This window comes from Aplidium turbinatum, chromosome 3 (assembly GCF_918807975.1).
Source record: "Aplidium turbinatum chromosome 3, kaAplTurb1.1, whole genome shotgun sequence".
In the NCBI taxonomy this organism is placed as follows: domain Eukaryota; kingdom Metazoa; phylum Chordata; class Ascidiacea; order Aplousobranchia; family Polyclinidae; genus Aplidium; species Aplidium turbinatum.
Genome location: NC_137474.1, coordinates 8,380,279 through 8,407,211, shown reverse-complemented (window position 1 = coordinate 8,407,211; position 26,933 = coordinate 8,380,279). Strand labels below are relative to the sequence as shown.

The 26,933-nt window shown below is 36.0% G+C and overlaps 2 protein-coding genes across 4 annotated transcripts in view; one reads left to right on the top strand and one right to left on the bottom strand.

The window, feature by feature from the left end:
* LOC145767316 (rap guanine nucleotide exchange factor 1-like) overlaps positions 1 to 1,261 on the top strand; it is a 34,921-nt gene extending 33,660 nt beyond the window's left edge. For all 3 annotated transcript variants that reach the window (XM_082579112.1, XM_082579113.1, XM_082579111.1), the window contains one exon: positions 56 to 1,261. In XM_082579112.1, coding sequence (XP_082435238.1) covers positions 56 to 172 — 117 coding nt within the window. In that variant the 3' untranslated portion in view covers positions 173 to 1,261. The remainder of the gene's footprint in view (positions 1 to 55) is intronic.
* A 1,877-nt stretch (positions 1,262 to 3,138) lies between these two features.
* On the bottom strand, positions 3,139 to 14,437 carry LOC145767169 (adhesion G-protein coupled receptor G7-like). The gene is made up of 9 exons (XM_082578942.1): positions 14,350 to 14,437; positions 13,400 to 13,511; positions 12,522 to 12,673; positions 11,341 to 11,504; positions 10,816 to 10,969; positions 9,736 to 10,445; positions 5,941 to 6,172; positions 4,675 to 5,193; positions 3,139 to 3,961 (listed from the first exon to the last, which is right to left on the bottom strand). The coding sequence occupies exons 1-9, from the start codon at positions 14,408 to 14,410 to the stop codon at positions 3,819 to 3,821; spliced, it is 2,247 nt and encodes a 748-aa protein (XP_082435068.1). The 5' UTR covers positions 14,411 to 14,437; the 3' UTR covers positions 3,139 to 3,818.
* Positions 14,438 to 26,933: the final 12,496 nt, after the last annotated feature.

Here is a 26,933-nt window from a genome sequence, read left to right as displayed (position 1 = left end):
TGTCAGTTCAGCAGGTATTCAGTTTATGAACTATATTTCAAAATTTGCATTTTAGGACGATGATCAACAGACCGTATCATCAGCTGATCAATCGTCTGACGACGTTTTAGATTCAAGCTCTACAGCTGGAAAAGAAGACAATAGAAAATCTTCGGCCACTGATGCTAGTTAATCGTTTTATTTAATATCGGCTGAAATTTCTTCAATTAGTTTTGTGTTTTTACAGCTGCACTTCTAAATCATGTTATTTTGCCAATGCAATGTATGATAACGTGAAAGTGACGAAAACTGTCAAAACTTTTCATTTAACAACTGTCTGCCGCTATTACTCTTTCCAAAGTCCACTGCTAATATGCGTTTTTATTATGATATAATTTATGATCTCAATTTTTGCGATAAATCATGTCCCAAAAACGTTAACGCATCGAGAAAACGGAAATTTAATTTTTGATGTGTTTACTGCGCCATTTTGTGATGCTTTACCCTTCAAGTAGTGACGAATCCCTGAAAAGAATTTTTTTTTTTTTTTCTTATCACAAAATTGTCAAGTTTACCACTAAAGTTTATTTTCTATTTTTAAAATGTTCGTTTTTATCCAGAGAAAAACTACGATAAACCAAGAACCGCCTAATGTTTAAACCTTCAAATCAGTTACCGAAATCTCGTACTATTCTGAAACACACAAGATACTGCGCAGTCACCAATTGGTCGGTTCATTGCCATGTGTCTAAAACTATAATCGTGACGTCACACAAGTCTTCGAGGGAAGTTGTAGTTGATCCCAGCTACGCTAGTGAACCAGCACTGCACATGTACCATAATTTATAAACCTTTTTTTGATTACTAGACTACCATATACATTGCTATATTTTTGCAGCGATTAGAGTTTGTTGAATAGATGACGTTGTTTCGCGTAGCATGAAATGTTGAAACTTGCCTAGAAAGAAAACTTTCGGGCGGTAAAAGCAACTGTTGGGGGAAAACGTCATTCTACATTAATTATGATGGTGTTAAAACGTTGTGATAGTATTAAAACATGTTTTGAGGGGGAGCAAAATAATATTTTAGAGGGATCGTGATCGCCCTCCCTTGGCTGCGTTTCTGACTTGCCCTGGTTTTGAATGCAATGCATGCGAAAGCTAATCCAAGAAAGATTCGTTTTTATTAAGTTATTCAAGTACAGAAATAAAGATGCCTTTTAAGGAAACTTGTGTTATTATTTTTATTGAACAAGAACTTTTCACAAACTATACAAAAATAAAACGTTTAATTTATTTCCTTCGCCAGCGTCCCACTTCGCCACTAATAAAGTAAACATAGAATCTATCACAAGAATGTGAATATGTTTTTGCTTACTCAATATTTTCACTCGTGGTAGAAGAGTTAATCGCTCATGCGTTGATTTATTTACAAAAATGATTAAACACTGCATGAACAACGAAATGTTGCGTTTATAAGTTACAAATTGTTGCAATAAGTCTTTTGCAAGTGTTTTTCTTTTCCATGTCAACGCTTACGATTGCTACCCTAATTTTCTGTTTAATATCCCCTTGTGGAACAAAGTTTTATATTTTTGCGTTTGTTTTTCGTCTAAAAGACTTTAAACCGACGCAGATTGCGTTTTGCTTCCACTTCCATTGCATTGTCGTTGCGTTACGATCGAAAGTCAATTTCTTCTTGGGCCCGATCAGGCCCGGATTGGGGGGGGGGCAGAGGGTGCAGTTGTCCCGAGCGCTTTTTGTGCCCCCGGCTCAAAAGAACTTTTTGCACGATAAAGTGCCCCGGGCCTCCCATCAGTTAAAATCGCCCTGGGCCGATATTCGTCTCAGTTATCTCACAAACGCAACGACTTACAAATCAGTCATGACATGACGTCACGTGACGTCATTGATGCTTGCCATTGACTTTTGCCATTTTCTTACACTTTACGTATTCATTGCATTCAAGTGTTGTGCTATGTTTTACCAGCATCTTTTTTCGTATGTTGTCGTCTGCGAGCAGTCACGTGATGTTTGCGATTTCGCATGACGTTTTACAAGTTGTTCTCCTTTCACAAGCTGTCTAACATCCTATCTCGTAAATTTTCTTTCTTGTTGTTGTACGCACGAAAATTAACAAAAAGCATCAATTTATTGCGTGTAAGTTGCAGTAGCTTTGTAGGCAAAGAAGGTAGCGGATGAAGCATCTTTTGTTTTGTGGAATAGCTAAAGATGTCAGAGATTTTACAGGCTTTCCCAGCTCGCAGAATGGTTCTATGTCACCAGACGCTCGCTTGAAGAGACTTTGAACCGCTGACGCAAACCCAGTTTGACGAGTGAAGTTTCCAATCTTTAAATTGCCTGTGAATAAATTGTTACTAGGTGCTGCTGAATGGACAACTGTCCATGAAATGCGTTTTTCAACCGCACATCTCGGCTTAATAAGCCGCAAGATAAGGCGGCGCAGGTTCAAGTCCGGCACTTAACCAACTGAGCTATCGGAGCAGACATCAGCTTTTCAGCAAGCTATCTACCACCTACTCTTCGACAAACTAACTGCGGTTTATGTCATGAATCTTCTTCTGCCTTGGTCTGGAGTCGCCACAGCCAATTTAGATCCCTCCCGTTTCGCCATGCAATAACTTATGTGCGTGACGTTTCCGACTCCCTGGGCCTGTCATAGGATATTCGAGTAGCACTGATATGATAAACGGCAGGTGGCCTGAACAAGCAGTCCGCCCCGTTAGCTCAGTGGTTACACGCCAGACTCAAGATCAAACGGCGCTGGTTCGACTCTCGGGATGTGCCCTGGAGCACTGCATTTTATGACTGCTTTCCATTCAGCAAAACCTAGTGGATAGAATAATTCTGTAACAACTATCGGAAACTCCAATCTGTCTCTCTCGGTGACCGGGCTTGCGTCAGTGGTTCAAAGCCTCTACAAGTATGTGAAACCGCCAGGATTAAGTTCTCAAAGAAGCTTTCCCAGTCCGAAGATCAAAAGGATTAAGCCTACACTAATTTCTGTTGATAAATTGGACAAAACAAAGTCAAGGCATCACTCGGATTTAAATGGGATTCTGACTGAATCACTTCCAATAGATCTGGTAGCCTGTTGCCGATAATTTTATGAAATCAAGATCGTTAGTGGACAGGGAAGTTCGTAAAGATTTTATTTGGGTAAAACGCAACTTTATGATGAAAAGTCGATCGAAACGAAATTACTTGCAGACTGCAAAGATGAGGCAGGTTTGTATGATTTTCAATAACGTCATGGAAAGACTATTCTTACGTGAAATTCTTAGAACAATAAATGTTCCTTACGCTGTAGGCACTTTCGAAACGAATTCTCGTTTTGAAGTAAGTTAGGTATACTTTGCTTCGACTAAGTTACTAGATGAAGAACGTGTTGGGAAATTGAAATCAATGAACAAAAGTTGGTGTTGCAAACCAGCTTAACAAACAGAAAAAAAGTCTTAGTTTCTTTTGAAACAACATTTTATGACTTTTGTTCTAGAATTAATTAAACATAGATCAAAAGAGTAAGATAGACTACCAAATTTCGCTACTGATTTATTTCAAACTCGTGGGACGTTTAATGATCAATGAATAAAAAATCATAATAAGTTAACCACGGTAGCCTAAAAACAGTGGCCGGGTTAGAAAAACGATATTACAGTAGAAACACTTGAAAAGGTTAGCGTCTTTCCATCTTCTCTTTCTTTTTTTCCGAAGGATAACGTGGAACACCTTCTTTAATAGAACACAAGCCTCTCCACTGCAGCTTTCCTATCGTTTACTTCGTGTCTTCACTTTTTGAAGAAGTCATCCACAGTGCAATCAACGTTTCAGAATTCTAATCATTGCTTTTCTCACTTCTCTTCCAACAATGCAGTAAACCACAAAAAGAAAAAGACCCTGAAGCCCGTTCACAATTGCGTTCAAGTAGAGAAAAGCCAATGAGGTCTGGTAGTTTCCAACACCTAAAACATATGAACAGTAAAGAAGTGAGTTTCAACAAAGTTTTAAACATTCTAAAAATGATTGAGGAATCATAAAACCAAAGTAGAAAAATTATATTTTTGAATAACCTAAAAAAGCTTCATGTTAAAATAGATGTTAGCCTATAGCTACCATGACGCAGTGAAACAATTAAATTTTGAAACGTTTTATTTATTCAGAAATACAGCTTGGAAGGCTTTCAGGCGCTATTTATTATCAGGAAGTGCTTGTTCTTTTTTGTCTGGAAACTTTTTTTTTAAACGTTTACCCGAAATTCTATTTTAAAACACTATTGGAACAATGTAGACCTATACAGCGTTTTTGCTACAGCCAAGCCTGTATCAAAAGCAGCCAATGAAATCAGATTTACAAATCAGGGGCCGTAGGCTAATACAGACAATTAGAAACTTCATTAAACATGATCTGTGGTTGTTTCAAAGATGTTCGCCAATGCAGCAATTTCTTCAATTTTTACAGTACCGTAAGCTACTTGAAAAAATATGTTGAGTTGTTAGATAGGCTACTTAGTTTACGTCTGGGGCTACGCCCACAATCCATTTGACACAGGCCCCGCATTTTCCCTAACACCAGCCATGCTTTCTGTAGGCTGCGTAACTCGAAACTGTAAAAGTTTGTACATTGAGCTAATATAATTAATCAGCAGCGCACACTGATTCACTGTAATTTTACGCACCAACAAGGAAGCTAAGAATCCATGGAATTCCGAGTGAAGGAAACAACACAATGATGGCTCTCAGCGCGTCTTTAGTTGCCAATATTTGTGATTCCAATAGATCTTTTCTCTGTGGTTCGGATCTTTTCATTTGAAAACTGACTTTTGCAACAAATACAGATACACGAATGGAAATACAAATATTAATTAACACGCAAATAGCGACAGGAACCACCACAGCAAATAAGAGAAGTGAAGACTCCGGACTGAACCAACACTGGTTGTATTTTTTCATTGAAGGTAGATTTACTCCCGAAATATTTCCAAATTTGTCTTGAAACTTATAAGCTTTGTTTATTTCAAGATAAGAATCATCCGCAAATCTAACAGCAAAAGAAACACCAACTATCACCCCTGGAACGACCCAGCCTAGGAGAAAGTTGCAAATTCGAAGCATCGACGCTTTTTTTCCTGTGTATTTTAAAACATCCTTTGATGTTTTCACAAGTAAACCGATCCCTTCTGCTACCATCCAAGTACCTAGAAAAAGAAATAAATTTTGCAATCTTTTTGAAGATGTGGGATACCAATGGATAACATTCACAATGAACCAGAATGCCACATCAATAGAGCTAGTCTATGTAAAAAATATCTTTTTTAAACTGTGGTTGATATAATCAAAAGCTAACAAACTGTGCTTTGCTTGGAACAAAATGACAAAAAAAAACATATTTTGAACCAACCCAAAATTGAACGTGTTTCAGTTCTGGAATTTTTGCTCAGCCCAATGCGTAAAATTATACATAATTACTTAAGTCACCAGATCATCAAAATTTTGCATGGCTATAACAAATCAGGTATTCAATAATATTGTACGCGTAAGTGTTACAAAATCAGTCCGTTTATAAAAACGTTTGCACGGGAACATGATTTGACCACAAAAGTGCAGTAGGCTAAGTTTAAGGTAGGCTAAGTTTAAGTACAGTAGGCTAGTTGTTAAATCTAGATTTGTACTAATCCAAAAATACCGCATCATGAAAAAGTCAGTCGCTGCGCAAGATTTGTACGTTTCAATTGACATTTTGCATAATGTTTCAAAACATCAAACCTCTTGCTTTCTGGTCGTTACTTGTTGTAATTTTTCGAATTTAACCAATTTATTGAAAAAATAAAACTTAAACTCAATCTGCACCCACAGTCTTTCAAGAATCATTCTTCGCATGCTAGGTCGCAGGATATTCTAACATAAAACGATTTATCAAATAATGATGATGACTGCCAACTTACCTGTTGAGAGAAGGAAATAATGAATGATGACCGCTATTGCGACGCAAGCTCCCTCGTCACCAAAAGCCAAGTCATAGAAGAGATTTGACAAATGAAAGAGAAGAAGAGCCATGGTGAGATTGATTTGGATAATGGTGCGGTCATTTCTTATCTTCTTGCGTACAGCGATGAGAATAAGCAAAGTAATGAACAAAAATACAATCGACAGCAACTCCATCATAAACGAAAGTATCTGAAAAGACATACATGAATGAAATCAGAAAATTTAAATCTATATGTCGTGTGCTAATGGATATCCCGGGCAGTTCTTTGACATGGTTTTACAACGTTTTCTTTCAAAATCCGCATCAAATATTGACGTCATAGATTTTCATAACTCTGTATTCATATCTTTTCTAGGTAAATAATCACTTGTATATGCTAAACAACTATCGAAAATCTTTAAACGTAAATTCAACATCGATATTGTTTTGTCCCTCTATACAAAACTTTTAAAATTAGGAAATATTTTTAGCTGAAATCTCCCGTTCCCCAGTTTCTTCGATCCAACATTGTCTATAAATAAATTTACTTGTTTGTGTGACACGAACCTAACGTACATAGGTATGTCCGCAAGACCTTTGGCTACAAGAGCAACGGAACACCTTAATTTGGCAGATATCAACAAACACAAGGCAATTAATGACCAAATGTATGAGTGGGATATCTATAAGTTTCTGGGCAGCCGATTGTAGCATCGAATAGACAGCGATAGACACGTGTTTTGCCCATGAGGCTGGGCTCATCAGTATCGCACCGTATTCTTGCCACTTGGGTAATCGATCGCCGCTTCTTCACAGTGATATCTGTTGTGACGTCAATTTTACATCAGATTCATTCATTCGAAAATGTCAACTAGAATTTGAAACCAAAAATCACGAGGCCCATCCAATAAAGCAACACAATCCTCAGCTCAACAAGCAGTTATCCGCTGAAGGGGCATCTTTCTTACTGAATTTATATTAGATTACGTTTGCCTCATGTCATAATTGCTTCCACGGATTGTCTTTTGTTGCCGCTCCCTATCTCGCAATCTTGTCATGTGATTACACTCTAGTATACGTCACAACAAAATGTTAACAGTTTTGGTATCTGTTTTTCAGATGTGTGTATTAAACTCAATGCGCATTGCAGTTATTTGTTCGGTCACATATCGTTATCTTCATTTATAGCTATTTGTTTTTTGTTTAAATGTATTAGGCATTTCCTGGTGATGGCAAAGAGTTCTTGGCGAAAACGTTTGAATCTATAATGTCGTTATTCTGTTAGTGTATTGCGTTTGTTTTGAATAATTCTATTCAATCCTATTAATTTATTGTCAGTCATCTGTTTACGGGATTGTAAAATTGCTTCTCTCCCGAAATTATGCGAAAATAAAATTTACATAGGTTGTAAAACTGATGTTATTTTGTTGCAACGTAAAAACAACAACTAAATTTGATTTTTGTTGAAATAATTCAAGGTTACAAACAAGAATATTTTTTATAAATAAAGAGCTGGTAAATTTCAGCATTCAACTGGGCAAAAAATGTAGAATCAGATTACTGTTCCAGGTTCTTGGCCCCGTTAATAGATTTGACCAGTGCCGGTCTTAAGGTATTTCGGGCCCTGTGCGGAATATGCTTTGCGGGCCCCAATTACAATAATCCAATTCAGTATCGTAGCTAGGTACATTGAAAGGGGAAGGGCGGTGGTGGCGGCATGATTGCCGAAGGCGACAAGCAGCGGCGGGGGGTCTGGGGGCCCTCCCCCAGAAAATTTTTAAAAATTACTTTGAATTTGGGGCATTCTGAGAGCATGTTCAACAAAAATTTAGGTATGAATATTTCTGTAAAATGGTGCTGTCCGGTGGCATAGCAAAAAGATAAGATCATGCTTTCTTTGGCATTTTTCGGAAATAAAGCTAAGCCTATGTCTCTATGTTGAGTCTGGATGCAGCCTATTTCGTCCCCTGAAAAATCCGTACGGTACCCTGAAATTGTGTAACAAAATTAAATTTCGACCTATTTCGTCCCCTGAAAAGATCGAGAAATTTTGAAATGTTTGCGGCAACTCCGATCAACGACTTCGGCTAATGTCGTTTTTTTTTCTCGATCTTTTCAGGGTACGAAATGTTCAGGGGACGAAATAGGTTGAATTTGTTGAGTCTCTATGTTTTCTTGTTGCTTTGTTGAATTTTTCCATTGAAAATGACAAAATTACTGCATTTTGTGAGTAAATTGCGGGCCCCCTAATTTGCGGGCCCTGTGCGATCGCACGGTTTGCACATCCCAAAGACCGGCACTGGATTTGACCACTTGGTTTCGCTTATCACTGCCTATGTAACAAATAGAATCAATGCAAAAAAGAACTGATCTGTTGAATGGATGATGACTATGCATTATTTTTCTTCCATTGCAAAGACAAAAACTACACTACTGCAACTGATGGCAATTATTATAGATAGCTTGCAGAATGTATTTTAAACTTTCAAACATGCGTAACTCGATTTGAAAAATTAGCAACAGATTTTGTTTAGCTGCGCCTGAGAATTAGGCTTACATGAGTACGTCACTGTGACTTGGCGTCAATTGTTGAGAAAAAAAGTTTTCGATTACCCAGATTTAAAAAAAACATGGGGAAAAAATTATCAAATGGTATGACTAGGACAAATGGGACAGACAATAACATTTTGTTTTATTCATTTTATTTTCCTACATAAGTACAGTATACGTGTATTGTAGTCTGCTTCATACCTTTTTTTGTGTAGTAACTGTGTAAACAATTTCTGTTTAAGAGATTTATCACATAGACTTTACGCACATTTGTAACAAACAGACTTGTTGCAAGCTTGTATTATAAAAAAAACATTACTATGCGTCAATACATGCTTGTGAAGTTTTCAACTCTGGCTGACGTACCAACCTGGAAATCCCTGAAGTTTTGTATTGTAGGCTACGTAAAACTAGAAAACGGGAAATTGACAAAGTCAGTGAATTGCGTGAATTCTTGTCGGTATCACAATCGCTAGACTGTTGGCTACGTCACTAATACGTAAAACACAAACGTGACTTGACTGTGACTAGTTTCTGTTCATGGCCGAAGGCTGTTAGTTCCTGAACTGAAGTCCAAAGAGCTCAAACTTATTCTTTTAATACAGATATTCTTACCACAATAAATTTGCTGAAATTTTAATATGAAGCAAAAGTGTGAATGGCAAGGAAATAGGAAAAAAAACTTCCTGTGGAACGGAAGGCATTCGAAATAAAATTTTGGAATTTTTGCAATTTGAATTTTGTTTTTCGATGCGAAACTTGTTGTTTTGATTTTGTTTTGAAAAAAATCGTTTCGTTGTATCCTCGAAACCGAATCGAAACGCACGAGAATCTTCGAACCAATCAAACGCACCCTAAATTGGAAATATTGGCTTGGTGTCATGTATTTCAAAAAGTTAACACTCACATATTTAAGTCTACGACAGTTTGCAGCAACACTACTTCAAAAATCGTATTGTTTTTTATTTTTTGTGTAATGAGTTTCATTTGATTTGGAACCGCCTGTCATAAAAGAATATTTCGATTTCGTTTAAGCCAACAGAGGACGCTTCGAACCCCCCCTGTTCGAACCATCCACTGACAAGATAAATATAGAAACGGAACCACCTTTTAGTAATATTTTTCATTTTAGATATAAAAAACTTTATACTTACTCTATTGAATAAGGAAGTATTTTAACTATTTTAATTTAACCTATTTGAAACTGTTTTAATTTATTTACCTTAGCACTCTCTGGAATTTCTACAACAGAAACAGAGAGAAGTGTGGCAAACGTTGTGGTGTGATTGCAATAGCACGTTATAGTCTCCAAGCTTTCGGACTCAATTGTTTTACATCCCTTAGAAGAAAATCGTTTTTTGCCAACATCCACAAAGCCGCATTCAAACTGGACATCAGTGAACAATACAGCACTAAGTGCGGAGCTAGGGTCGAAAACGTCGCTGTCAATTTGTTCAAAAGATATCTGAGATTCCCATTGAACGGAAAGGTTTGGCGTTACGCCAATGTCTCTTTGTAAGCCAAACGCAGTCAAGAAATCGGTGGGTAGAATTGCATAGTTCTTTTCTAAAGGTGCCTGGTTCCTCTTTTGAGTCTCATAAATCGCACAAGTAGATTCTGAACCTGACAGCACTTGAACACTTGCAACCTGAAGCAGTAGAGACCCGGTAGGATTCAGACTGGGTGTCATATGAAAGGAAATGTTCTTCCCTCGCAAAGCAAAATCTGCAGATTTGTCTTGAAGTGTTTTTTTGGATATAGCGCCGCGTCGAATGTGAAGGAAGTCTTTAATGATTTCTGTCCTGATTCCTACAGGAATTTGATCGATTACAAGGGAAGCTGCTTGCTGTAGATCAAACTCAGTCCTTGCTAAGATTGTTGCAACAGCTTCTTCCACACCACTTCTATTGGCCATACACACCGGAAAGCCGACTATAAAAAAAACAGCAGTCAAAATTTTAACTTGTTTATTATCCACTATTACGTTGCCTAAAGGTGTCTAGCTTTAAACCACAAAATCTGTAACTGAAATGCAAAAGTCGAAATAATAAACACATTTCCCAAATGCAACTGACAAAAGGAACACAAGGCTTATACAAGATTGCGAACCAGAATCTCTAGTATTTGGAGTGCTGAGAAGAACTTATGCTGTGCTATTTGTAATGTGCAGATCTTTTTGTGTTTTCGGTATTTTTTTAACTTAAATCCACGTTTGTCTGCCAGTAGCCTACACACCCTATACTTGTTTTCCACTATAGTAATTTGACTAAAAACACATTTTAAAGTCTAATTTTGCACTGACCTAAGCATTGTCTGATGCGACTTATTCTTGAAGCGAGTGAGGAAGACACCTGACTTAATTCTTCAAAGCCAGTTACATTGATTGGAATGTTGGGTCTTGTAAAGGCTTCAAGTTTCTCGTAATCGACATCTTCACCGGCTGCAATCGCGTATATCTGTGAAAAAAAAGAAGATCTCATTCCATACAGTATTGATATGAATACGTAGGAGCCACGTCGCCAGAGTTGTTGATAATGACGAAATTGGTCAGGTTGCCAGGTTTCAACTTCATACACACTAAACCATTTATTTGAACATTATTACATTAAGATATTTTAAAACCTTTTTCGTAGCGTTCCATGTAGTAAAATCTATGATGACATTCTAATCGTAGCTTAATGTACTGTAATTGTTATAAAAATTTTCATTAATTTGTTTGTTAGCCTATATTTTTACAGCATAGGCTATGCCATAGCCCATTACTTAAATAAAAAAATTGTTAGGTTACAATGGAGACCAATATCTATATCAAAAAACGATCACTCACACTGGCATTCCGCTGCCTCAACAAACGGGCCGGGAGCTGTGCTTTCTTACCCACATCTCCGTCAGTGATTAAAAGGAAAACGTTGTTGGCGTGTGGACGATCACCGTTAGTGACGTTAAACATTATTGTTCTGGCGTACTCCACAGCTTTGCCGGTTTTGGTGCCTGACGTAGTGAAAAGACAGCTTTAAATATATATATTAGCGTGCGATTGCATGTGCGATTTACTGTGCACCGAGGAGACCTAAAGGTCGAAACAGCGGCGTCCTGTAGAGATGTACTTATATATGAATAATATTATTAAGTTACCAATACTTAAGTCACCAAGTAATTTGAGTCGATGCGATTGCTCTAGAATGGATAAAAAAAACTGTAATAAGAGCGGTTTAAAAAAAAAAAAAACTTATGTTCAGCCTTAACATAAATTGCTGATATTTTTAGGACACCAGACATTAAATACTTTTCTAAAGGAGTGCAAATTAGTAGCTTAAAAGATGCGTTATTGTGTGTTTCTCACATTGCTATTGGTGTTGTGTAATCTATATCTTTCCATAAAGGTTATATGGCAGGATATATTTTATCATCCTTTTGTTGCAATTATGTCAATACTAAAATATTGAACTTCAACACATGAGTTTTTTGTGCTAAAACGTCAAATAGCCGTTATTTGTAGCCTAGAGCGTTGAGGATGTTGGCTGAACTGCCCGGAAAGAAAGAAAGCCAAGTTTTGAGTCTACCTTCATGCATAGCATATCGTGTCTGGAATTTGATGGTTGTTCAACTAACCAAACACGATTTTTAAATCGATAATTCTCAATGAAATCGGGGCTACAATTTTCACTCATTTTGGAGATCATGTTTAGCCAAATGTCAAGTTTGCCTTATCAGTCTGAAACGTTTAGGGTTACTTACTCAAGGCCATGTTTCCATTTTAGCTTTCACTTTTGCTAATTACCGGTAGTGTGTGTTTCTGCAGAAGCTGTAAAATACTTTTTCTTTTTTCAAAATCCTCTCTTAACTGAACTTGAATGAACGTCTTTCGAATTTACACATTTTTATTTTTACTTTGAATTTAGTAAAAAAGGCCTATTTTTATGTCAGAGTTTCCAACTTGAAAACGCTCTTACGACCTGAGAACGTAGTCGGCAATAACCAATAATTTGAAATCGAACCTTAACCCACCTTCACCATTATAAGGAATACTATTGATAGCCTTAATTAAAGCTGTTATGTTGTTGGGGAATTCGTTGAGAAAGATACGTGATGTTTCATCGACGACGCTGTTGAACCTGAAGACACCGATGTTTGTAGAGTCGAAGGCAACGTTGAAGTTCCTACAAAAATAAGCGCTTGAAAGTGCTGATGTCGGTAGTAAGCCCATAATGGAACTACCAAGTCGTTTCATTAATGACTATGCTCGAATTACAACTTTCATTTTGTAGGTTATTGCTTATAATAGTTATGATATCGCATTGTATTATGGGTTATAAGTTAAACAATACATATTATATTATTATGAAGTAATTACTGTGACATAGCGTATACAGTCTTATCGTGCGTTCAATGCAGAATATTGTAATAAGAAATTGAGAACATTTAGTTTTTAAAGTTTTCAAATTTCAAAAGAGTTCGTTCAAATCATGGAAAAAATATGGAGTGCTGGAAGCATTAAATCTGAAGCTAAATTTGTTGAGCTTATCGTAAGAAAGCATAGACTTTGCGTAAATTTGTTCTTAAAAGTTAAAACCATAGTAAAGGCTAAAACGACTCTTTCAACAATTATCTGAAAATGAACGTGGCAACTAGTTCTAGAAACGATAATTGTCCAGAATCCAGATGAACACACAAACTTTTCAGTATTCAAATTATCTGAAAGTGAACCAAATCAATTGTTTCACGTTTGAACTTAAAAAACTAAATGTAATAACCTACCTATTACGCCAGGTTATAATTGACATACATACTGTACATGTTTACCATAACATCATGGGAAAGGGCAACCTTGATGTAAAAACAAAAAGTTTTATGCAATAAAAAATTTAGCGATGCTGTTTACTAACTTGATGAACGACGTGGTAAAATTCAAAGTCAAATTCCAATTAGCTTCAGTAACAGAACTTGAAGAATCCAAAGCGATCACCAAATCAAGCAGTCCATCTCGAGGACAGCTTGCTAAAAATAAACGTGAAATCTCTTGCAAAAGATGTTTTAAATAAGACCCCTTGGAGTCATTTAAGTCAAAATTTATTTTAATGTATTTTAAAACATTAAACATTTATAGTATCAAAGTTGTCTACTTGTCATTACCTTGTCAAGACAATTTTGAACAAATTTTAGTTGAGGTACAAGGTAACATTTTTTAAATAACTAAAAATTCTCAAAACTTGGTTTCATCAAAATTCAGTTCTATTTGACTCAGTTACATGATTTTTTTAACATCGAATATTATTGTTAATACTTTGTTGAAAAGAAGTTTATAAAACAGCTTTTCCATTCAAAGCTCTTTAAATCCACTCAAGTTCACAATAATTTTAATAATAAGTTTCACAATAATTTGTTTGCATTTGTACCAAGTGACTTTGTGAATCAAAATAATCGTAACACAATTCAATTGAGGCTTTTTGTCGAATCGTTTACAACAAAACTCGAACAGAAAATTTTTAAAGTTCAAAACCTTAAATCGCCTTTTCTGCAACATTTTGACCAATATCGGTACATCGTATAAAAACTACTCTTAACAATAAAATAAACTGATAAATATTTATTATTTTGTGTCTGTTCTAAAATTACAAATGCAATAACAAAATGAAGTGCGCATAAACCTTGGCGTGAAGCCTGTGGCTCTAAATTAATCTGCTATTGCACAAACATAATTGATATAAATGCAGTTTTCGCTTCCTCTATATATGGAAAATATTTTGGTATTATCTTGATCATTCACTTTACGAGTGTCATGATCTCGTTTAGCGAGTTAATGTTATTTTGAGATTCATGTTTGCTCATTACTTACCACTCTGCCCATTTGAGACTAATCCAATCAAGAATATTAAAATAAACCTTGTTTCTTGCATTTGTACTGGCACAACAGCTTTAAAGCATTAATATCACTTAATTTTCAAAGTAAAACAAAATGCAATTCAGTTTTTTTAGTAATTTTGCAAAGCATATACAAACAAGTGAAATAGCTCATCCTCACATACAAACCAGACCGCGCTAGTATCACAATCAACAAATACAAGATTGGTGGAATATACATCAAAACAGTTTAATCCCTAGCTTGTGAATGTGAGCTGGGCAGTTCAAAGATGGTTTTCTAATTAGCAATAATTTGTAGATAAAATGATCTACTCAAATCACTGTAAAACTACACGTAAGCAACAAGAAAACTTCATTATCAATTTTTGTTACCGAGCCTGAGTTAATGATTCAAAGCCGCCATATGCCTTCTCGGTGAATTCAAACTTAAGCTTTAGCAAAAGCGTTTTCAGTTCTGAAGTACTCCCGCATTGAAATGTCCTACAAACAAACCGAGCCAAAACTTTAAAATAATATCAAATCTCAATTTGTTGTGACTGGCAAACTGTTTGAGACTAATTACATTTTTCCAGGAAGTATTCGCAACGGTCTATTCTGATTAAAACGAGTCAAAAAAGCAACATTTTTACAACTAAACTACTTAGACATTATTACAAAATACTCTATGACTCAAACCAGTGAAATCACGGATGCAGATTGCCTGTACTGAGTGTAACTGTAGACCAAGAATGCTTAAACTTTTAAATAAATTGCACATTGTTCATAATCGCATTCTCGGACGACTACAAACAAGAAAAAAATATTACAACTCAGCTCTTTTAAATCATAACTGTTGAAAAATGAATGTAAAAAACAAAAAAAATGTGTTCTGTTTTCTAACAATTAGCTTACCGTTGACTAAACTATAGTTCTTTTAGAAATTACCAACGGTCTATTCTGATTAAAACGAGTCAAAAAAGCAACATTTTTACAACTAAACTACTTAGACATTATTACAAAATACTCTATGACTCAAACCAGTGAAATCACGGATGCAGATTGCCTGTACTGAGTGTAGACCATAGAGTGCTTAAACATTTAAATAAATTACACATTGTTCATAATCGCATTCTCGGACGACTACAAACAGGAAAAAAATATTACAACTCAGCTCTTTTAAATCATAACTGTTGAAAAATGAATGTAAAAAAACACAAAAAAATGTGTTCTGTTTCCTAACAATTAGCTTACCGTTGACTGAACTATAGCCTAGTTCTTTCAGAAATACTATACCTAAGAATGTTGTTACCCAGTTTATGAATATCTACAATCCACGAACAATTACACATCGTTGGATGCACCAACATTATCCACCGGTTAAAACAATCGGCCGATTAAGTAACTTATTTCATAGACTATTTTTCCATAATGCATCAACCTTAATACACTGATTTGAAATCGCCGATTACTGATCTACAGATAAACTTGCCTAAACTGAATCTCAATAATAACGTAAACTTGTATTATGTGGAGTTTCGCAAGGTTCAGTAGGCCTATTAGGTCCATTTTTGTCTTCGTCATGTTTTAATCATAGACGCCAGTTGCTTTCGTTTTCAAAAACTATTCTCTTAATTCGATGTTGGTGCAATCGGTTTTTCAAAAGTTGGCGTTAAATTACGGCAGTTCTATTGCTATTTTACCGATTTAGGTGAAAACAGTCATGATTTTCACGCTTGGATCCATATCTCTGTTTTACAGGCTGCCTGTTGTATAAAAAATGCTTTCCTGCTTATTTTGAAAGCAACCCTTTGAATTTATTAATCGCCTTTTTGAAACTGCCATAATCTGATCAAATGTTACAAAATCCATCAAACAAAAGTTTTATTTTCATGGACTAACTTGTTTAATTTCACTGACTAACTGCTGAACTCATTGATTAAGAAAAGGATTTCTTCTTTCAGGCTACTTCTTCTAGTATTTTACTACAAGTTATTTGTTTTCATAATGTAAGTAAAAACTTGAGTTTCGGTACTTTTTCTGCTTTTAATTAGTCAAAGAATAATTAATAGCAGAAGAAATTGTCTATCAGCATATTCCATACGTTTCTTCAAGATTTATTTTTGTATTTATCTGTTTTTAATTATTTCATCAAAAACGCAACTTTATTATTTAAAGTCGCTTGAGGCTTATCTGACGTGAAAAGGTTTGATAAACCATCTAATCTGGACGGTGATTAACTAACCAAGCCAAAAAGGAAGTAACACATAGACAGCATCTATATCTTTCGCATGTTTTCATGGATTTGCCCTTTTTTTTCTGCGTCACAATATATCGATAACAGAAATATTTTGCAACTGAATTACGTTATATGTCACATAAGTAGGCGGCTGTGCGACTAATTCAGGATTTTCCGTGACGTGATAAATCTCTTATAACTTCGTATGAGTTTGCACTGTCATCTTTAGAAACGGAAATAACATATATTAGTTGCGGCATAACGTACAAGATAGCCTGTAATACTTTTGAGTTTAAGATAACAATAAAAGTTCAATAAAAAAAAATTCCTAAATTTTTTCTGTCTAAATTTATGCATATGTGAAACTACGTTAAAATTTCGATTTCCTGACACCGTTTCATCTCTTTGCAGGGGCTGGTTATCCTCCCGGAAATTTGAGAACTTTCAAATATCCTCTCTTGGCTGTGGGAGGTCAGACGATCTCTGTCGCGTATGAAATTAAATTATAGGCCTACTTTGTTTTAACAATCTTGCTTGATAAAAGTGGAAGTCGCTTTGATATAAGATATAAATTTTCCGGCTGATTTGCTGTGCTAATTAAAAAAAACAAAAAAACATACAGTGTGTGTAACATGTACCATGTTTTAACTAACAAATTTAAATTATGAGAACATCTGGCCGACACCTATAAGAATGGCAATTCGCAAATGCACTTCAACTGTGAAAATTCAAAACCTAAATTCTGCTCTCACGGACAGAAACCCTAGACAGAAACCCTAAATTATCCTTTTGTAGCTAGAGACTCAGAGTCTCTCAATAAGTGAAAGACTAATTAACATCAAAAAGCCTACACTTGGGGCTCGTCAGTCCACTCAATAATCAAAAAAGCCTACATGTGCATCCAATGAGAGAATGCAGACTCGACAATCTCCTACACCTCTTAGGGCTACGATCTCTCGCACTCTTTCACTGGATGCACATTGCATGTTTTTTTGTTTTTTTTATTTATGTGTGTTTTGCATCCAAACACATATAAATGACCATCCATCCATCCTACTCCGTCTCTGGTTTTATGACATGCTGTGGTGTTTTTGGGAAGACAATTTCAGTTGGTTCGTAAAGCATATTCATTAAAGGACACAACTGGTTACCACATGGTAGGTCTACAGCAAGAACAAGAACCCCAAAATATTAAGACAGGACGTTTAAATAAGATTCTACACAGAAGTACTTTAAGAATGATCAAAGTTTCAAAAAGTTTCGCTCATTGTTGCTTTGTAAATACTCCAACCCCACAATATTTTCGGATGGTTTTTAATATCATTTTGCAGCTCCAGTAGCATAACACCAGTACTGCTTGTCTAAACGCATCCCGCAGGCCTAGCCAAGTATCTAACTCTGACCACCGCTATAGCGTTTAGACAAGCAGTACAAACAAACACTGACATGTAAAAACTGCAAATTCTTTTGAGGTTCAATTTACTTTAAATTTCACAGAAAAAAATGGCTAATCCTGGCCATATTATTGTTATCATCCCATTTGTGTATTCAACCAAAACCTGCTTGTTTGTTTGTCGTATCCTAAAGGCTTACACCCGGTGGTTGAAGATTTAGATTAAGTGAACAGGAAGGCAAGGAAGCCAGTATGATTCAACCTTACCTTGATTCAACAGAAAAACATAATTCGTGCAATGTTTCAACCCAGCGTAGTTTAGTCAGAAGTACACCACAGCAACTAATTCAAAGCTTTAAAAATTAGCTTTTGTTTAAGACATATAGGCTACTTACATTTATTTATACTAAAAAGTTCTGGGTTGGAAAAGTTTCTGTTTGGAAAAGAATAGACTAAATAGCCTAATTGAAAATCTCAAACGAAATGGCAAGTGACTAAAAACACAAACGAAAACGTGTTTAAGCGTCATACGAAAATCAATCTTTTTATGGTGTCCTGGAATTTTGTCAAACGTTTATCACAGCAAACCGTAAAGTGGCACGCTGAATATTTGAATAATATCAATTGAAACTCCGAAAGGACACACAATGCTAAAAATAGACACATAAAACCCCAATGATGCCACATGCCCATGACATCAGCAAATCTGTTTCTGTACGCCTAACTGTTTAGCTGACAAAACTATGCCTGTGACAAAGCTTCAGTAAAGCTCATTTAGCTTTGCTTACGTGCTGACTGACTCAAACTTGACAGTAAACAGGCTATCCTAAGAACAAGTGATACACTCTCCAGACTACCGTACTTGATTTGTCAATGATATTGATAATTGCTAAGTTATCAGAAAAGTGCTTGTATGCAAAAGCACAGAGAACCATTCTATTTTGTTTATGCTATATCAGAGCACTCCAAACTATCTAAAAGCCTAAAGTCTGGATAAGACGTTGTATCGTAGCCTACTTGTCAGAGCACTTAAAACAAATGTGCAGCAAGAAATGTTACATTGATTTACATCAAATGTGTGCATTTTCTTGCTTGCAAAATCTTCTTTCACTCTAGGGACGGTACGTTACGGGACGCGCAACTCCGTTGTTCCTTCAACATTAGAAGGGTCAATTGCCAATTTGACATTTTTTTACGCTTTACTGCAGGCTTGCTTTCAACTAAAAACCTTAAATTACTTTAAAACCAACTTAACTCTTCTTACATAACCCATAAAAAGTAAAATATTTTGTAAATTAGAAAAAAACGTAACCCTTCTAGTGTTGCGGATAAGCCAAAAGCGGATGAAGTTTCGCATCCCTATGATCTACAATCCCTATTTCACTCTAATAATCCTTTTTATCTGATCCTAACCGCAAACTAATTTGTTATAAATTCAGCATCGATGTACAGTCAATGCAATTTCTATCTGAGTTGCTCGAGCAGTGACACACTGGTTCCCATTGGATCTTCAGAAAACTTGTAACTGATGGAATTCGGTAGTCAAATGGCGTTTTTTTTTTGCACTTTTGTCCATCTATCATGTGTTGTCTTTCAATGTTGTTCACAGCCAACTTCCTGTTTAACTTATGAGAAAACATCAAAAGTTTGGCAAGAATATCCATTGAAAACGTGCGCCTTGCTGATCGGAAATTTGCAATTCGGCTTTTCTATGCAAAGATTGATACAGTGAAACGTTACTTGGTGGTGGTGCTGAAATTTCCTGCTTTCAAAGCTGTTTGTTCAGTCAGCAGAAACAGTAAAAGCATAAAAATTCATAATCTATTGTTCGAAAAAGTGTTTAGGCCTACATTCAAACAACAAAAAATACGAGTTTGTTTCAAGATATAGTTGTTTTCTTTCGATGTTTTTGAAACGAATTGTTTTGTTTTTAAGAAATATTAAGTTAATATTACATCAAAATTAGTTACTATAGTTCACTAAAAACCTTAATGGCCTGTTTCACCACAATAGGATCATTGGAAGGAACTTATTCAAATAGATCAATGGGTTCAAATGGATTATTTAAATAGATAAATAGATTTTATTTGAATAAGTTCCTTCTGATAATCTTATTAAGGTGAAACAGGCTGTTAAGGTTTAACTAATATTGAAGGAATTCTCTCTGCTTGGCTTTTCGCTTGGCATTGAGCACTTTTGGTAGTATTAACAGCATTTATTGTGCAAGTTAATATGAAATGTTAAACAAAATATTTCGTGTTTCTGCTTTGTATTTCCTTTTTTGGTCACTCAGAGACAAGAATTATCCCTTAATTGATTTAATATCTGTAGATATTAAATCAACGTAAAAGAGGGCTGAAAATAAATCAATAGCTTTTTTTCTCAAGTCTAAACCTTAAAACATTTGACCAAGTTAACACTCGCAATAGTATGTCAAAAATTCTTTAACAAAAAAAATTTTTGAAATAGTATTGTGAGTGTTAACCTGGTCAAATGCTTTAAGGTTTAGACTTGAGAAAAAAAGCTATTGATTTGTTTTCTTACTGATTGCTTTCTGTGTTAGGTAGATCGCCCATATGAGGAAGTGTCATAGTACCAGATCACCTTTTTCTAGTTTGTTTTTCCCACTTTTGATAAAAGAGGGCTGATTTGATTGCCGGGTGCGAATTCTTAAAAAAGTATTATTTTTGAATCACAGACAAGCAACATAAAGTAACCTTAGCAGGTTTAACATGATGTACATACAAAACAAAATATATAACATAATGATTCAAACGTTTTCGACACGTACGTGTGTCCTCATCAGGAATTAACTCTGCAATATACATAAAAAGAAAAATAGTAAGATAAATGTGACTTTGCACTATAACTGTAACGACACTCTGGACTGAAAAGCACAAACTGAACAAATGACACACGAATGATTACGACTTACGAGTACAGTCGTATGTAATACATTATGTTATACCCGCTAAGGTTACTTTGTTTTGCTTGTCTATGGTTCAAAAATGCAAACTCTCTACCAAAACCTTATCAAGTCTTATTTTCTGGACAAAGTTTCGAAAAATTTCGAGCATTAGAGTGTTGCAATTTTCTTGGCTTTCAGTTTTACATCAACGCACGTAAAACGTAATTTCACATTTCCTTTTTCGTCATAAAATATGTAGTTTGAGCAGTTGCGTTGTCTTATAAAAACGCACCTGTGCTACGTTGCTTGCTGCCTGACGATGAAATTACTGCCGGAGCCAGCCACCACACGACGGACCATCCGACCCGTCATAGGCCGACCTTTTTCTGTTGAAAAAGTTAAAGCTTGTCTCCTTGGCCGCCTCCGCCATTCCAAATTTTACGGACAACAGTTTTCGATCCACGCTCTCCTTCCACAGGTACCTCGACCCCCCAGCCTAGCCTCACGATCTACTGTAAGCTGGTGCATAGACTTTCCCTCGGTGCATCGTCATACCAAAATCACGCACCTCCGGCCACCACGGGGTGTGGCACGCCGGTTCTTTGGAGTCTATGACCTGGCTAGTGGCTATGCATACTGTGCTTTTCTCGCCGTGTCATTTATTTGCACACGTGAGTTATCGATGCAAATAAAAACAGTTTGTCAACAAAACAGTGTGCCACTGTCTGCAGTTTATAATAAAAATGAATAAGTTTTACAGTGGGCCTAGTCTACGAAACCAAACGCTCAGTTTTAAAAAATATTCTTACCAAAAATACTATGTGATGAACACGTTTGGCTAACTTCCATGCAACGGCAAAACGGAAGTGTAATCTTTTGCAGCGTCTAAGCACACTCGGATTGCGCTTACGTAAATGCGTGACTAGTAGGCTCCGAACTTCAGAAATCTACGCTGGATTGAGAGGCCTAACTGAATCAAACAGCTTCTACAGTATGTTTCGGTGCCTTGACGTAAGAGTCTGAATGTCACCATTGACGTTATAATTCACGTCAATAATACTGACTTGGCAACGTACCTTGCCAGAGTTGGCTGCAGGGGCTGTTAATGATAATAAGCTGAAGAGGCTGCAGCCTATCCTCGCAAATTATTGGTGAAAGTTTTTACGGTATATTTTCTGGTCAATAGATAAGAAAAAATATCCTAAACGTTCTGTCCGTACTTTTACAATACTTTTTAACATTGTTTTGGCAACACTGCTGCAAGCGATTTTTTTTTAATTTTTTTTTATTACTTTTGGCTGTTTAGAAATGCTTTGTTTCAGCTTTTATGACTTTACAGTAGGAATTTTTCTCATTGTTTCGCTTTCATTTTACTCTTTCTCACAAAATTTTAACTTAAATTTAGGCTCAAGGCTTTGGCGCCAAGAGCGCGTTACTTCAAAGAAAAGAAAGCGATAAAAGTTTGTCTCAAACATCAGGCAACCAAAATGTCTCCTTGATGAAGACGGAGCGTTAGCTTTTTAGGCCAAAAATATTATTAAACAAAAACAATTATAAAAAAAAAGCATTATTAAAATATAAAATAAATGCTTAAATATATTTTAAGCTATCTCCTCAAAAAAATGATAATATACTGCAGCTGACATGAAAGATTTTAATTAAAACGTAACAGTAGGACTACACTTAAGTTCAGCCAAGAATCAAAAGATGGATTTTGTTAAAGTAAATGCCATTTTAGGCGAGAAATTTTTATTCTTTAAATTCAAATAAATGTTCAGTTTCGTAAAACGAATTTTGTTGAATTTTGCTTTTCCAGTTTTTTATGAAGTATAAAAGCTCAGCAGCAATTTTGGTTTTGCGATTTGATTTAAGCACACGAAATTGATTAATTGCTTTTAAACTGCGGTAGCTTAAAATTATTGGGCTGAAATTTGGGTGAGTATTGATTCTAAATCTCTTTTCCCTGACTATCATCATAACAACAGTTCTCAATTCAGTTATCATTGATGATAATTTTTGCAGCCTATTTTTTAAAAATAGCCACGAGCAGCCAATGTTTGGATGATGCTTGTACATAGCTCCAGTTCATAAAAAATGTAAAAGGTCTACATCAACAATACGTATGGGAAGTTATTATAAACTACAAAGATAATTAAACTTTGACCTCATTATGCCATATGTTCAACCAGGGCCACCGAGAGAAATCAGGACTGGTGGGGAAACAATACGAAAAATGGGTTCCACCAAAACAATTTTAAGCAAAACTAAAAGCAAAAAATTTGTGTCATGGGTAGCATCCAGGGTATGGGATGGAATAGAATGGAAGACGTTTTTTTCCATCTTCCATTCCATCTCCATTCCATCTTCCATTCCATCTCAGAAATCTCTTCCATCTTTCATTCCATCTTCACATTTTGTGATTTCCGCGTTGAATATGCCACAAATAAACCTAAAAACCATAGCTTTCTGATTGATCAATTCTGCTTAACGACAGTAGGTTTGACAAATACGCGTCAGGCAAAAGTCCCGTTGGTTTAATACGAACCGATAATCGAATTATTTCAGCAAGCAACGTAATATTTTGCATGTCTTGACAAAGCGTTAGAAAGTTAATGATGGAATTGGGATGGAATGATGGAAGATAGTCTTCCATCCCATCATCAAGATCTTCCATTTCTTTCCATCTTTGACATTTTCCATCTTCCATCCCAAAATCTGTCTTTCATTCCATCTTCCATTCCGTTCCATCCCATCCCATTCCCTAGTAGCATCATATGTCTTAACCCAGTGGTTCTTAAACTGGGGGAAGCCCCCCTTGGGGGGCGTGTGAGGCTCACAAGGGGGGCGCAAGAAATTGAAAAATTCTGCATGAATTCATGTTAAACATGTCTTCACAATTACGCTGGACAGTCGACTGTTGAAGATGAAACTTTGTGTTACAGTGGCACAGTGTTTGTAGAGCCTGTTGTTGTCCCATCTCGCTTTCTTTGTGATGTTTTAGACCAGAGGTTCCCAACCGGGGGTACTCGTACCCCTTGGAGGTACGAGATTAAACATCAAGGGGTACGAAGATCCTAAGGCCACAAAGCAGCTTTTCAAACAGATTTCACAGTAGGCTATAGTTTTATTTTGGAATTGTAGATAATATTATGCCATTACAGCCTTTGCTTTGAAAAAAAAAATTATCTACAAGTATTTGTTGTTATTTGGTAGATACAATTTGGGTAGAGAGGTAACTTTTTATAAACCATAAACAGACATAACCCAGCAACAACACTACATTTAACATGATAAAAACAAAAACAATAAGCTAACGTTTTCGGCTAATCATACTGCCCTATTCAAGCCTATAAGAAAAATATTTTTAAAAGAAATACTGAAGAATAATACACCAAGAGAATAGAGGTAAAATTAATTAATTGTTCAGAAACAGACTCAAGCAAATTGTTATGGAAGCCATGACAGTGTTTCTGAACAATTAATTAATTTTACCTCTCAAATACTTGACCCGTTGTGCTGCGTAATTTTCAGTTATCAGTTTGTGTGAGCTAGTTGAGCAAGTTTCTCAAATGTTTAGATTTGTACATATTTTTGTTGTGATAGTGTATTATTCTTTAGTATTTCATTTAAAAATATATTTTTTAGGCTTGAAAAGAGCTGTATGATTAGCCGAAAACGTTAGCTTATTGTTTGTGTTTTTATAATGTTAAATGTAGTGTTGTTGCTGCGCTATGGCTGTTTATTTGGTAGGCTAAGAAGCCTCATTGTCTCATAACAACGTGTTTTTTACTTGGTGTTGCTGAAAATGAAATTGGAAACCTTGCTAATTTTCCTTGTCTTGATCAAATTGCAAATAAACTCTTTGCTGCAAAATGTCAAAAATGCAATTATTTCCCAGTTAAAGATGCTGGTTGATTCTTTCGATGATTACTTTTTTGCTGGTGAATTGAATTATTTCCAGCATTGGATTGTTGGCTAAATCCATTTCTTTTTGATTTAACAAAAGTGTCCGATGAGGATAATTTGAAGGAGAACATCATCGAAATGAAAAGCTGCCAAAAATTGAAACTGCTATTGCTGCTATTTGACAAATCAAAGTTAGAAGATTTTTTGGTGTTTTGCTATGAATCTTTCCCAAGTCTTGCTATGGAAGCCATGACAGTGTTAATTCTCTTGACAACAACTTATTTCTGTGAAAGTGGCTTTTCAACCATGATGTATATCAAGAATAAGTACAGAAATCGTCTGCAACTGGAAAATGATTTACGTGTTGCCTTGAGTAAAATCGAACCATCGTTTGAGCGAATTTTATCAATGAAGCAGCAACTAATATCTCACCGAGAAGTGACAAACAAAATAAGTTCTGACATTTTATTTCTTTTGGTAATTTTTGCATGTTTGTGTGAAATATCGGTTTAACGTTTAATTAAGCTATAAAAGCAATTTAATTTAGCAATATATGCCTGAAAAATTCAATCAGGATTTTTTTGGGGGTACGAAGAATGCTCTGACCTGACAAAGAGGTACGAACAGCAAAAAAGGTTGGGAACCCCTGTTTTAGACGTTGCTAAATGTTTCTGCGACACCTTAACTCTCGTAACACAACGGTTTTCTGGCACAACAGCCTCAAGCTAATTGTAATAATGGCAACGACTGACTGACAAGTGACAGCGGCTAGAAGTGCAGCAGTATCCAGAACTCTATAACAGTACCATGCGTAAGCTTTTTTTAACACTGATTTAATTATGTTTATTTTTAATTAATCCATTGTATTGATATAAAATGAGTGGAAAAAAGAGAAAGTATGACGAAGATTATCTGAATTTTGACTTTATAGATGCCACAGTAAATGACCAAGTTGTACCACAATGCGTCATATGTTTTTAAAATCTGAGCAACGACGCTTTGAGACCAACTCGTTCCCAGCGTCATCTTGAAAAAAAAAACACCTTGACCACCAAAGTAAACCTTTAGCTTTTTTCCAATACAAGAAAGGCTCTTTTAAAAAAATGAACATTGCAAGTATAGCTAGTGCTTTCGCCAATCGTCGTCGGCAGAAGTTGTAGAAGCGTCTTTCGGAATTGCCCACAATCCCACATGATAGCTCGAGAGAAGAAACCCCACAGACAATTTACAAGAGGAATTCTTGGAGCTAACATGAAATTCTACTGAAAGGGGCGACTTTGAAGCAATACCACTTACTGAGTTCATGTACAGACATTTACAAGAGTGTGAGTGCTGTGGCTATACGCACACTTCTTCCATTTTCATCCACTTACTTGTGCGGAAATGTTTGTTCTACTCTCATGAACATAAAAAGACAACATCTAGACACAAACTTGACTGTGAAGCCGATCTGAGATGTGCATTTTCTGCTACTAATCCTCGAATTAAACATTTCGTATCCAAAAAACAGTCACATCCTTCGCATTAATACAACTTACCTGGAAACGAATTGCTGTTCTGCTTAATGTTTTTTGATTTTGAAACAATAGGTGGGGAGCGAATTTTGTTAGAATGTAAAAGGGGAGGCGTGTCTCAAAAAGTTTAAGAACCACTGTCTTAAGCTGAACTTGCCCTAAGTTTTGATTTTAACAGCTTATCGATATGAAAAAAACTTCTTTCGATATGAAAACCACTCGACCACACTTGCAGCAAAATTGTCATTGTCGCTCATTATGTTGTCTCGTTATATCATTATGCTTCCTCCGTTCCCCCCAGGGTACCGCCACCACCAACTCAGCAACAGCCCTGCTGGCAAGATTGGATTCAAAGAGGAAGAAGCGCTGGACAGAAGCCATAGACTCAATCGATTTCACGCACTCCAGCCGCACAGCTTGGAGTACACTCAACAACCTCACTGGCAGATCACGTGCCTCTCGTCGCCAATGCCCCATTTCAGCAAATGCCATCGCCTCACAACTTGTGAAAAATGGAGTGTACAGAACGAGAGACCGTGAATCAGACAAGTCCGTCCTCAAGGAAATGACGGACCTCTGGAAGGTCCCAACACCTGTCGAGGGCAACATCTCTGGTGAGTTT

What these genes read in the sequence shown, in the direction of transcription:
- LOC145767169 (XM_082578942.1), bottom strand. Translation starts at nt 14,410, where the DNA reads ATGCAAGAAACAAGGTTTATTTTAATATTCTTGATTGGATTAGTCTCA. An exon ending in TGAGGCAGCGGAATGCCAGT is followed by an intron (nt 10,970 to 11,340) that starts GTGAGTGATCGT and finishes TTTTTTTCACAG; the next exon opens with ATATACGCGATTGCAGCCGG. An exon ending in GATTCTTAGCTTCCTTGTTG is followed by an intron (nt 3,962 to 4,674) that starts GTGCGTAAAATT and finishes CATATGTTTTAG; the next exon opens with GTGTTGGAAACTACCAGACC.